At 39.2% G+C, this 12,563-nt stretch overlaps 1 protein-coding gene and 1 long non-coding RNA gene across 4 annotated transcripts in view; one reads left to right on the top strand and one right to left on the bottom strand.

Moving 5' to 3' along the window:
• COL28A1 (collagen type XXVIII alpha 1 chain) overlaps window positions 1-12,563 on the top strand; it is an 83,006-nt gene that overhangs the window by 45,306 nt on the left and 25,137 nt on the right. For all 3 annotated transcript variants that reach the window (XM_068934928.1, XM_068934927.1, XM_068934926.1), the window contains 2 exons: window positions 5,867-5,935; window positions 8,164-8,232. In XM_068934928.1, the coding sequence (XP_068791029.1) occupies window positions 5,867-5,935; window positions 8,164-8,232 (138 nt within the window). The remainder of the gene's footprint in view (window positions 1-5,866; window positions 5,936-8,163; window positions 8,233-12,563) is intronic.
• LOC138066309 (uncharacterized) overlaps window positions 1-12,563 on the bottom strand; it is a 45,564-nt gene that overhangs the window by 19,658 nt on the left and 13,343 nt on the right. Inside the window, exon 4 of the long non-coding RNA XR_011139620.1 lies at window positions 10,553-10,724. This is a non-coding gene — a long non-coding RNA (uncharacterized lncRNA). The remainder of the gene's footprint in view (window positions 1-10,552; window positions 10,725-12,563) is intronic.

Below are 12,563 nucleotides of genomic sequence, written 5' to 3'. Positions count from 1 at the left end.
GTGCATCTCTATGAGTAAGAAGTCAAACAAAGCAGGCAGGAGACCTGCCTGGATGAGCAAGGAGCTCCTGGTAAAACTCCAGCAGAAGAAGGAAGTGTACAGAATGTGGAAAAGGGGACAGACCACTTGGGAGGAATATAGGGATGTTGTCAGAGTATACAGGGATGCGACGACAAAGGCCAAGGCCCGTTTGGAATTAAATCTGGCAAGGGATGTCAAGGACAGCCAGAAGGGCTTCTTCAAACATATCAATAACCAAAGGAAGACTAGGGAAAACGTGGGCCCGTTGCTGAATGGGGCCAGGGCTCTGGTGACAGAGGACGCAGAGAAGGCAGAGTTGCTGAACGCTTTCTTTGCCTCAGTCTTCACTGCTAAGGCCGGCCCTCAGGAAACCCAGATCCTGGAGACCAGGGAGAAAGTCTGCAGAAAGGAAGACTTTCCCTTGGTGGAGGAGGATCGGGTTAGAGATCATTTAGGCAAAGCCGACACCCACAAATCCATAGGCCCTGACGGGATGCACCCACGAGTGCTGAGGGAGCTGGTGGACGTCATTGCTAGGCCACTCTCCATCATCTTGGAAAGAACATGGAGAACAGGAGAGGTGCCCGAGGACTGGAAGAAAGCCAATGTCACCCCAGTCTTCCAAAAGGGCAAGAAGGAGGAGCCAGGGAACTACAGGCCTGTCAGCCTCACCCCCAATCCCTGGAAAGCTGATGGAACAGCTCCTCCTGGAGGTCATCACTAAGCATGTGGAGGACAAGAAGGTGATCAGGAGTAGTCAGCACGGATTCACCAAAGGGAAATCCTGCTTGACCAATCGGATAGCCTTCTGTGATGGAATGACTGGCTGGGTAGATGAGGGCAGAGCAGTGGATGTTGTCTACCTTGAAATTCAGCAAGGCTTTTGACACTGTCTCCCATCACATCCTCCTAGGCAAGCCCAGGAAGTGAGGGCTGGATGAGACAGTGAGGTGGATTGAGAACTGGCTGGATGGCCGAGCTCAGAGGGTTGTGGTCAGTGGCACAGAGTCTAGTTGGAGGCCTGTAGCTAGCGGTGTCCCCCAGGGGTCAGTACTGGTCCAGTCTTGTTCAACTTATTCATCAATGACCTGGAGGAAGGCACAGAGTGCCTCCTCAGCAAGTCTGCTGATGATACAAAGCTGGGAGGAGTGGCTGATACCCCAGAGGCCTGTGCTGCCATTCAGAGGGACCTGGGCAGGCTGGAGAGCTGGGCGGAGAGGAACCTCATGAAGCTTAACAAAGGCAGGTGCAGGGTCCTGCCCCTAGGCAGGAATAATCCCAGGCACCAGTACAGGCTGGGGGTTGACCTGCTGGAAAGCAGCTCTGCCGAGAAGGACCTGGGAGTGCTGGTGGACAACAAGTTAACCATGAGGCAGCCATGTGCCCTTGTGGCCAAGAAGGCCAATGGGATCCTGGGGTGCATTAGGCAGAGTGCTGCCAGCAGGTCGAGGCAGGTGATCCTGCCCCTCTCCTCAGCCCTGGTGAGGCCTCACCTGGAGTCCTGTGTCCAGTTCTGCGCTTTCCAGTATACAAGAGAGACATGGATCTCCTGGAGTGAGTCCAGCAAAGGGCTACAAAGATGATGAAGGGACTGGAGCATCCCTCATATGAGGAAAGGCTGAGAGAGCGGGGCCTGTTCAGCCTGGAGAAGAGAAGACTGAGAGGGGATCTCATCAATGTGTACAAGTATCTGAAGGGAGGGTGTCCAGAGGATGGGGCCAGACTCTTCCTCTGTGGTGCCCAGTGACAGGACAACAGGCACAAACTGAAACACAGGAAGTTCCGTCTGAATATGAGGAAAAACTTCTTTACTTTGAGAGTGACAGAGAAGTGGAACAGGTTGCCCAGAGAGGTAGTGGAGTCTCCTTCCCTGGAGATATTCAAAACCCGTCGGGATGTGATCCTGGGCAATGTGCTCTAGGGGACTCTGCTGGAGCAAGGGGGTTGGACTGGATGATCTCCAGAGGTCCCTTCCAACCTCAACCATTCTCTGATTCTATATTAGTTTACAAGTTAAAGGATGAAAGGTTTTGATATGATACTGCAAAGTTCCCCTCCCAAAGTTGTTATTGACTGATTAATGAGGTAAAATGAGAGAACATTAGTTTGGTCTCAAACACAGTCTATGGGATGATTGCCTTAATAAGTGGCTATTATATTATGGCGAACAGTTCCCACTATCTTACAGGTAGCATTCATTAAGGTGCATTAGCTATGACTATTAAAACTACTTGATTAACATCAATCCTGTTACAAAGAAAAATTAAGAATGGATTTATCACAGTTAAGTGTAACGTGTTGCTTTCTGCTCATATGATCCACTGCACATGCTTATGGATTTATACAGTGGTGTAGTGACATTTTCTGTTTTGTTTACTATACTTTTATAGCAATTCCCAGTTTACTTTTTTGATCACTACTGAACAGTGAGGTGCCCTTATCATAGAACTGTTCTAACCCTCTCCTATTCTGAAATAATAATAGTAGTTCAAGATCTCTATTAGGTACATAAAGTTATGACTGCTTTTGCTCCATGCATTCTGCATTAGTTATCAGCATTGAATTTTGTCTGCCAGTTACCCAGTACTTCAGGCTTTTTCTCAACTGCTTGAAACTGCTTTTCTAATGATGCCATGTTATTCAAATTAATTAAAAAGAAAATGTTACCACCCACTATTTACCTTTCTATATTATTTCTGAACACTCTGAACAGTCCAGTCCCTAGAACAGAGCCCATGTCCTCCACTGTAAAAAATGTATATATTTCCTTTTAATTCAAAGCTTTAACCTTTTCCCCTGAAATGCATTTTATAATATCATATTGTACTTCTATGAGTCATAATCTGGACTGAAACTTTCCACAAGCCTTCTGCCACTTGCGACTAGGGAATAATTTAGAAAAGCTTCTTTGAGTATTTGGGGACAGATGATGTTCTTATGATCACCTTCCCAGGTGGGGACCATGGAACTTCTCAACAAACCTCTTTTTTCTACATGTACCTTATATGCACATAAAATGTTTCAAATTTATACAAATGTGGGCATTATAATTCCACTGTATCACTTTGAGAATATAGCTCATGGACCCAAATGCAGAGACTAACCAGTTTGTGCATACCTAACATAATACAGCTCAAGATAAAGCTATTCGACGGAAAACCTTTTGTGTAATAATGTCTTAGGAATACCAACTATGTTTTATCCCTGAATTAACAGAGTTCTACCAGTACGCTTTTGTGATGGTGCTGGATAGCACGTTGATCCACATGCATTCAATAGCTTATGGTTTAGATTTTTCAGCAAGTCTATAATGACTTATGTTGTCTATAATCTGGAATGTTACTTCACGTCCTATAAAAAGAAGCAATAAACATGACCTAGTTGTCCCGTTACATACATAACAATTCAGGTTTTGATTACGCCAGTTATGTTAAGTTTTTTCTCAACAGTGAATGTGTCCAGTTCTTCTTGCTGGATATGCAAAATCCCATGTCCAAGTGTTTTGAAACTTTTCCCGCTTATTTACGCATGCGGATGTCTAGAGCAAGTGAAAACCATGGACATGAGACTTATATATATGTTCTTTTATTTTATTTTTTCAAGAGTGGAGAAGAAACTGTCCCCCCCCTATTACAGCTTCAGGAAATCACTTTTAAAAATCTGCCCTGGAAAGGATGGCAGTATAGAGGAGTGAATTCAGCATACCATCAGTGACAACAATGGCACTTACCTTGTTGACTTGCAGTGAGTCATTCTGGTTGTGTTACCTAGACCCCACAAAACCATGGGAGGCAGTAATCATAGAAGCATTCCCAAACCATCTCTTTTATGCTTTGGATGCAACTGTAAACAAATTGAAACTAAATAATCTGGGCTAGAGAACTATGATTTATTGCAGATTTGGAACATAATCTTGAGTGGATTTATAACTGCATTACTAATGACAAAACCAGCCAATTCTTGTAGAAGAGGATGTGTTAACATGTATTTGGTGTTTACAGTCATCTGCTAAGACTGAAAACATCTGTTTGGCAGTTCTTTACTGCACTAAAATTTGAGGTAAAAATAGAGATGAATTCATGATTTCCTGTATAGTTAAAAAAAATGCTACTAAATATTTTTTAAAAAACAGTTATCACTTTATCCAAAATTTTAGAACTATGTAGTATGAAGAAAAGGTAAAATTGGCCTTCTATTGCAAAGCTATTTATGGACTAGAAGTGTACTTGCTGGTTAAATCTGGACGGGAGAATAGGAGAGATTCATACTGTTATGATTGAACTACCATGTAGTTTTCTTTAAGTATAAAGCATGCATCCCTATCCCAAATTCCTTTTGAAAATGGTTTCAGAGTTTCATCTTAACCAGAATATTGACTTTCCTTTGTTGCTCTTCATTCATGTCCCTCCTGAGTTAACCTGCTTTGTATACCTTGAGGAAAGTCAAAGCAACTGTTTTATTTTTATTTGACAGGGCTAAATTGTTTAGGAAGAGCTGTTTGCATGTGTCTATGCTAGAGAGGTTTAAAGACATTTGGATGTCTTTGGACACTGATTTTATTGGATATCTAATTATAGAATTTGTTAGTTTGTTTTCCAGTCATGGACACTGGACTCAGACAGATCAGTCCCTGAGACTGGAGCTGCTATTAGGGCTCCATTCATAGTTTCTTGAAGCATTATGCTGTTGATGAAGCTTCCAGGCACAATGTACTTGTGAAACAGTAGTCCTCCATTGTCCAATCAGTTGTAATTTCTTTTTTCTAGATACTTATTTTTGCAGGAATAGGTAGGAGAAAGGAGTGCTATTTCCATGCATTTTTCAAGATGTGTTATCTGTATGTACATTAACAACTGACCCTCCAACACTTTCTTTTAGAGCCCATTTACATTTCCTGGCACTCTAGGACTGAGAGAAGAGCAGGCACTGCTCCCTGTATGGCTGTACACGTATCGTGCTTAGGAGTGGGGTGGATGTGTGACCTACAAGTATCAATAAGGATTTCTGATTGGCAGTACTGTCACAGAGGGAACTTACTTGCTTGTTTTTGCAAGGAACAGTTTATTGCAAACTCTGTTAATTTGCTCATTAAATGTTAGGAAAATTGGGAATGAAGTCAGGGAAGAGAAGATTGATATTTGCTTTCCTTTTTGTAAAGAAAGGAAACATTGAGTTTTTTCAAATGTGCAGAATTCTTAGTAGGAGTCAGTGGAAGAGTCAACATAAGCAGTAATGGTACTTCCTGATACAAAGCATATTAGCCTAAACTAAGAGAAATTTTGTGTTTCTTATAATATTTTATAATTCTTTCTTTTCTTTCTCTCCTGTGTAGAATGCTATTTTGCTTTGCTGTATGAAAGAACCAGTGTGATTTCTCTAAAATGCAAAATGTGCAACGTAATTCAAGATAACTTAAGGCTGGCATATCATGTCAGTATTGCTAAATTCACTGTTCAAAAATCAGAACTGTTGTTCCTCAAATTCATAAAGTAACTTTAAAAAAAGTTCAACTAGAATAAATTGAAATTAAATAACTAAATTAAACTTTAAACTAAATAACTTTAAACTAAAATAACTTTTAAAAAATCCTTCAATAGGAACTATTAATTGACTAAAGTTGTCAATGTTCTGAAAATTTCTCCCTGCAGCTACAAATCTAGAAATTAGTCATTGCTTCATAAGACCTCATATTCTTCTGAAATCTTGATTTTAGCAACTAAAACTGCATTACAAAATCTTAAACATTTCTGAGCTTTGCAAACAAATTGTAAGAGCTGGCAACATAATAGTAATAGCAGATGATTCAGTTATTGGCACAATGCCTGACTGATTATTTTCTATTTAGGGTAATCAGGGGCTGCCTGGACTACCTGGACCACGTGGAGCAAAAGGAGATGGCCACAAAGGTGAAGCTGTAAGTATAATTTTAATTCTATACTTTTCCTTGCTGGTAGTTAGATCCTCTGCTTTGAGTCCCACAACAAATGAATCGCTATGTGATAACTTAATATTTATTTTTTTAGTGGTCATTGTTACTTTGAGATAACTAAGTGCATTTAAGCTTCTCTTTCCTCCTTTAGCTAACTTAAGTATCTCATATAAATTTTGAAGCCCTTTTCTGTCCTAATGACAGTGTTAGCTCTACAGGCAATGAAAACTGGACATAAATTGGACTGCTTCCATTTCAGCATTACAGAAGGGATACCTTGTACTTCCATCAGCATCTTCATGGTCTCCTTGCTCATGTGTTTAATCTAATCACTGCTTCTTTGAATCTTCCTCCCCCTACTTCTTTTTTGCCGTTCTCTCTTCGAGATCTCTAATAAATCTGCTTCGCCAAATCTGGAGCCTTCACTTCCTGGTTTCTCAGCTGCTTTTTGTCCTGGGGGTCACATCCTCTTTTTTGGAGACTTGTCCCTCTTTTTTTTTATAATGGTTAGCTCCTGAGCTAATAAAAGCCTGAGCACTCCAGCTGGCAAATTCCATTAAAAGGGTTTATCAGCACTCAGCCTAAATCTCAGTCATCCACTCAAACATGTCTGACAACTTAGATATTAGCATCAATTCATATTCTGATCCTGAACGACAGCTAGTACAACCATGTATTCTAGAATGTGTCACATAACCAGCCATCTTCCTCTTCCGATGTATTGTGGAATAACAACCCAACTGAGAGGGAAATGAAATGGTGAGACCTCCTTTGTTCAGCTACCTGCTCCAGGGGCTTCATGGTAAGGGTAATAGAGGCAACATTAGCCTAAATCTTATCTGCAGCCTCTGAATTCAGTTATCTCCTATAGGATGACTGCAGAGGTACATTCTGGTCAGCTGAAGATAGGTGGAGAGTACCACTCAGGCCCAGCACAGACATCTGGTTCTTTCTCAAGATTTTTATTTCCTGCTGTGTCCTCCACAGTGTCCGTGACAGACAGGAAAAACACCTGACTAGAGGGTGGGGACAGCAGATGCTGCCCAGGTAACACAGCCAGTGATAACTGACCAGTGTGTTCCTGACCATGAGGAGGACCAAGTGCTGAGGGAAGCCCAGAAGGACTATATCAGGCAGAACATGTGATCATTGCTATAACTGAGCATTGATTACTTGTAGATGAGTTTGTATCAATATATTCATTCTTTAAAAAGCTGCTTCTTATCCAATTTTCATTTTCTCAGGGCTGCTCATGATATTCTCCATTCCACTCCATACATGCTTGCTTGGCCTCTAATGGTTAAGGGAAAAACAGAATACTTCCTTTACAACAATGCAGCACCTACTTCTGTCCCATGTCTTGTAAAGAGAGTTGCTAGAACTTCCTGACACTGGCTTCCCTGGCTTTTATGGTAGTAGCTGTGCAAACAGTTCCCTTCTAGGAGTGGGAAAGCACCTGACCGTTCCTCTTAAGAATAGTAAGTAGGAACTAGGTTCTGAGAAGAAAAATGAATGATCTAACAAAATTAAACTTTTAGAGAAACTGGTTAGGGCAAGGTGCTGGAGAAATTGGGTAAGGTTTCTCAGAACTACAGAGTCAATTGAACTAAAGTGCGAGGACTGGATGGAGGAATGTACAAAAACAAGATATAGGCGACAATTCTATTTCAGTAAGTTCAAGAATTACCTGACCAATAAAAAGCATGCTTTGAAGCAGGCTGGTTTGTATGAAGGTAAGGATGCTTCTAAGCAGTATGAAGGGCAGTTGAGTTGGTCCTGAGGGACTGACTCGGGAGTTCAACAGAACAAACTGTTGAACACAAATATACCAAAATGTGTTGGTTCTGACGTGACCCCCAAATTTGGACGGGTGACATCTGGGATACCAGAGACAACGTGTAATGGCTGCAATGCATGAATCATGAAGCAATGCCTGCTTTCTGACTGCTTTATCTGAGTTAAGAACAGTTCTAATGTTATTAAATCAAGAGCTGGATTTTTCTTCTACAGTTTGGTAGTCTTTCAGGTTTCCACCTGTGACTGAGGATGAACACTGCTCAGTACACATCTGTCATATCAAGAATTTTGACAAAATACACTTGAAATGGAGGGATTCCTGACTAGTTCTGTAACTCTCTTTTTTGTGGAAGAACAGAGGTACTACTGCTTTAGGCCAACTACTAACGTGCTTTTTTATTCATCTGATGTACCAGGGACCTCCAGGACCAACAGGGCCTCCAGGACCAGCAGGCCCAAGAGGTGTGGGAGACCCTGGACCAAAGGTACTAGTACAATGGCAGTACAGTAGACATGGTAGACAAGCATCTCCAAAACCAAATGAATTAGATTAGGATGCCATATATATGACAAAATGCTGCAATCTCATCTCCTGCTTTCCATGACAGTCAGAACAAAAGCCTGCAATAAACTTTTCTGCCATGTTAGATGCAAACCAGTTCTTGCTTTATCCCCAGATTTCATGCAAATGTAAAGATTTGCTATAGACCAAAAGACCTAAGATGTTTCTAGGTGCTGGAGTTTTCATGTAGAAGTCAGAATCCAATGCCAGCAGAGTATTATGCACCTGAAAAGTTGCCTGTCCCAGCAACTACATGGAGTCATGATGTTAAGAGCAAAAGGGACCTGAGATCTGCTTTTTGATCTCTTATATAAGCCAGGCACTAGGATGTCCTTAAATTGATTTTTATATGATACTTTTCAGAAACATAGCCATAAACCTTGTTTTAAAAAATGACAGTTATGAGAAACTTCACTGCAACTATTCTAGTGGTTTCCTTTCAGTTAAAAAAGAATCTTTTATTCTCATTTTGGATTTATTTAACTCTAATTTCTTTATATTTGATCTTATTGTATCTTCTATCTGCTGACTTAAAAATTTGCTCCACCATTTTTTATTCAAGTAGCTACTTAGACTGAGCAATTTGTCTTGTTATAGAGATTTTTTTTCCCCTCCCCTCAATAATTTTCATGGATCTTCTCTAAAACCCTGTCATTTTATCAGTTCCCTCCTTGAACAGTAGAAAGGGATGAGATATTCCAGTATCAGTCTTTATGCAAAAGTAATAAAACCTGTATATGCCTATTGACATTCTAATTTAAGTTTCTGGGGTCTGTATTCTTTCAGCCGTGGCACCAGAGTGAGAGATCATCTTATCTGATGACCTGACATGACTTCATATTTCTTTTCTTGGAAACACTGCTCTGTGTATGTTAAATTATACATACAGACATAAAGCAAGATGTCCCTAGACATTTTGTAGTCATAACATTTACTGTATTGAAAGTCAGATCGTTTACTTCTTTCCAGATGAACAATTGAACCATTCTTAATGTCCTTTAAATGTCATCTGAGATAATTTCATGCTTTTTCCTGGCTATTGAGAAAAATGGTAAATAATACATGGTAAAAAAAGTTCCCTTCAAAATCCCACTAAAATTAGATGTAGTTACAGATTATTTGCTGTTTATTACTATATTTTGAGACCAGTTAGCTATATTTTTATTTTTTTAATACCTGCCTCAATAATTTTGTGCAGTATTCTAGGGTTTTAATGAAGTAGTCTTCTGTAGTACCAAAAGAAATGCCTTCTAAGACTGTATTAAATGAAGGCTAATACCTTTATTTCATAAACATATAATCTTGTATTAAAAATCTAATTAATTTAGCAATATCTATTCTCTGTAAGTCTGTATTGAATGGCATCAATGAAATTACTTTTAGTTCTTCAATAACTGAGTCACATGCCAGTCCTTCCATTACTTTGTGTGAAATGTCTTGTATTGATAAATTGTAATTCAGAATAGGAGCACAAAACCAGGTTTCTCAGATATCTATTGCCAAGCTATTGGTTATTCTAGGGATGAATGGCTTTCAGTTTTGTTTTGTTTTGTTTGGATATATTTTTAAGACCTTCTTTTTGTTTGTTTATTTTAAATGGGAATTCTCATGTCCCAGGAACCTGAGCTGAGAGTTCTTTCTGTTTGGAAAAAATGTGTTTGGGTGATATTTATTTTGCTTTCTCTTGCAACAGGCTCTCTGCTTCCTATTTCACATACCTAATGAGGAAATCATTAAATGAAACCAGTCTGTGGGATATTTTAAACCAATTTCTTATATGATTTTAGTCTTAAGTCTCTTTTCTCCAAGTTTTTTAATGATTTATGTACTGTAGTAGTTACAGTGTGACTTTTTAAGTCACATATTGATTAGAACTTTAGAAAACTTTAGTTATTTTTTATTTTATTAAGAAAATTTGAAAGTGTTTCAAGGTTGTATTTCTAATTCCTTTATCAGTTTTATCTTTTTTCCAGGAGTTTTGCCTCTAAGCTAATATTAAAATTTAGATAAAAGTTTGTGGTTTTCTAATAGGAATCCATTTCCAAGAACTTTAAAAATATTTCTCTACTTCTCTGTAACTGCCATTTCTTCTGACTCCTTTGGAGCCTCATCTAACTAATTTCGGTAGTAGAAAAGGGGAGCCATCTGGTCTTCTTATCACAGTTATTCTTAAACTACTCTATCTCATGGCATAATGACATATATATTTAATTAAATCATCTATTAGCTATTACAATACTTACAATTTTCACTTTCACCTCTGCATGATGCAAATCATTGCCAGTTGAAGCCACTTTGGTATATTGCTTTATAAAGACATCATATCCCAGAGACATTTACTTGTCAGTCTCTTCTCCATCAATGAAGAGCATGTGAAGCATTACCATCCTTCCAGGTCTGTGGGCTGAAGCATGTCTGTGATATTAGTAAAGGAGGTTTATTGGTAGTATCTTCTTTGTGGTTAAACACAGACTATGATCTGTGATTCTGTTAATTGAGCATTACTGATTAATAATAAATTTGGCAATAAGGCATGTCACTTCAACCAGGATTTGACTGAACAAAAATGAACTAGTTAACTGTAACTAAGACAGGAAACTTTTACTGTTTTATCAGATTTACTTATGATAGGAGATAGTACAATGGAAGATCTAATAACAGAAACTCTTATCCTCAAAAGCTCCTACCTTTAAAGAAGCCAGTAAAAGATTAGGCAAAGGTGAGCTGATAAATTGGCATCATTATTATCATGTATTTTCTGAGAACTTCAGGTCAGATTAGTGTTGTCATGTAAATTAAAAGTATCTTCCACATTTTCATAGAATCAGCTATATTGTCACAAAAATTGTCAGGATTAGATTGATTCTAAAAATCACATTGTTGAAAAAATATGACTGAAAAGGAAATTGTCTTTTCAGGTGAATAGAAGAAGGCTTCTTGTGGTGCTGGGAGCCAAGTGTTACATAGCCTTATGAACAATAGTCCCGCATATGCAGGCAGTCTGGTTCAGACAGATGCAGTTGCAAACCCAAAGTCTGCTTGGGAGATCTGCATGAGTTGCACATGTCTGAATTGAGTCTGAATCGCACGTGCAGTTTACGGGACTCTCCTAGTTGTCCCTATTTACAGTGCTTTGGTTTCAGAAGTGAGGAGAAGTCTGACAGGTCTCAGAACCCACAACCTGGATTTCCTTCAAATGAAGCTAAACTAGGTGTAATCTGGGAGTACACTTAATGCACTTTTACCACCAAAGTGGAGGTGGAGTAGATTAGAACGGGGACAAAGTACATTCCCACACATCTAACACTGCATACAGTGTGAACATTAGGTCTATCTGCACTAACTGCAGACTTACTCCTGTTGGACCTGTAGCACTATTTGCTAATAGCCTTAGAGGCTGCTTATCAAGTGGAGGTTTCCAATCATTAATGCCAGTTGTGGAACAGATTCAGAGCGCACCATATCTATGGGATATGGAGAAGTGGCATATTGCTCTAAAGAGAGTTCTGGTGCAGAGAACACTATAGAAGTAGCTGTCTTTACAAATAATATAATTAGGCCAAATCATGCTTATGTCAAATTTTGTATGAAAAGACTTGTGCAGATCTACAGGTTTGATTGTGTTGCAGTGTAATATTGAACATCAGATCTGGCCTCTCAGAGAACTGCTTACCTAACAGTATCTGTCAGAAAATTAAAAAAAAAAAAAACAGAACTAAAAACTGCTGATAAAATGAGTATGTATTTTTATTTTAGAAAAAAATAAGTTTATTTTTCATGATGCAACTAGACTGGTGTGTTAATCCAACCAGAGTTAAATATTTTGGGGGAAAAATGCATATTGATTCTATGAAAGGTGAACAGTGGTAGCTGTTGCAATTTGGGAGTGTTGCACCAAAGTGTGCAGTGCACAGAGAGTCACATCTGAGATTTAGTTCCATGCATCCAGACTAGACATAGTGGAGGGCACACAGTACAAAAAATTGAAAACACAAACAGCTCTTCCTCCTCCCTGCAATTTTCTTGTCCTGTTTGTTTATGCCAAGTTTTGAATCCTCACTCTCCACATAGCTTCCTAGGAGGAAAGGTACCACAGGGGGAAAAGATTCATCTGAATTTTAAGATTTCCCCCATAGCTTAGTTCATAGATTGGACAGTCACCTGTTTTTTAAATAAAATATAAGTCCACTAGCTATCTCTTGTCCCTTCCACATAAAAAGTGAGTATAAAAAGAACAGCAACAATTTTGCATAT

The sequence above is a fragment of the Struthio camelus genome, chromosome 2 (assembly GCF_040807025.1).
Source record: "Struthio camelus isolate bStrCam1 chromosome 2, bStrCam1.hap1, whole genome shotgun sequence".
Taxonomy (NCBI): Eukaryota; Metazoa; Chordata; class Aves; order Struthioniformes; family Struthionidae; genus Struthio; species Struthio camelus.
Note: the sequence above shows the minus strand (reverse complement) of the source record. Positions and strands in the feature narration are given on the sequence as shown.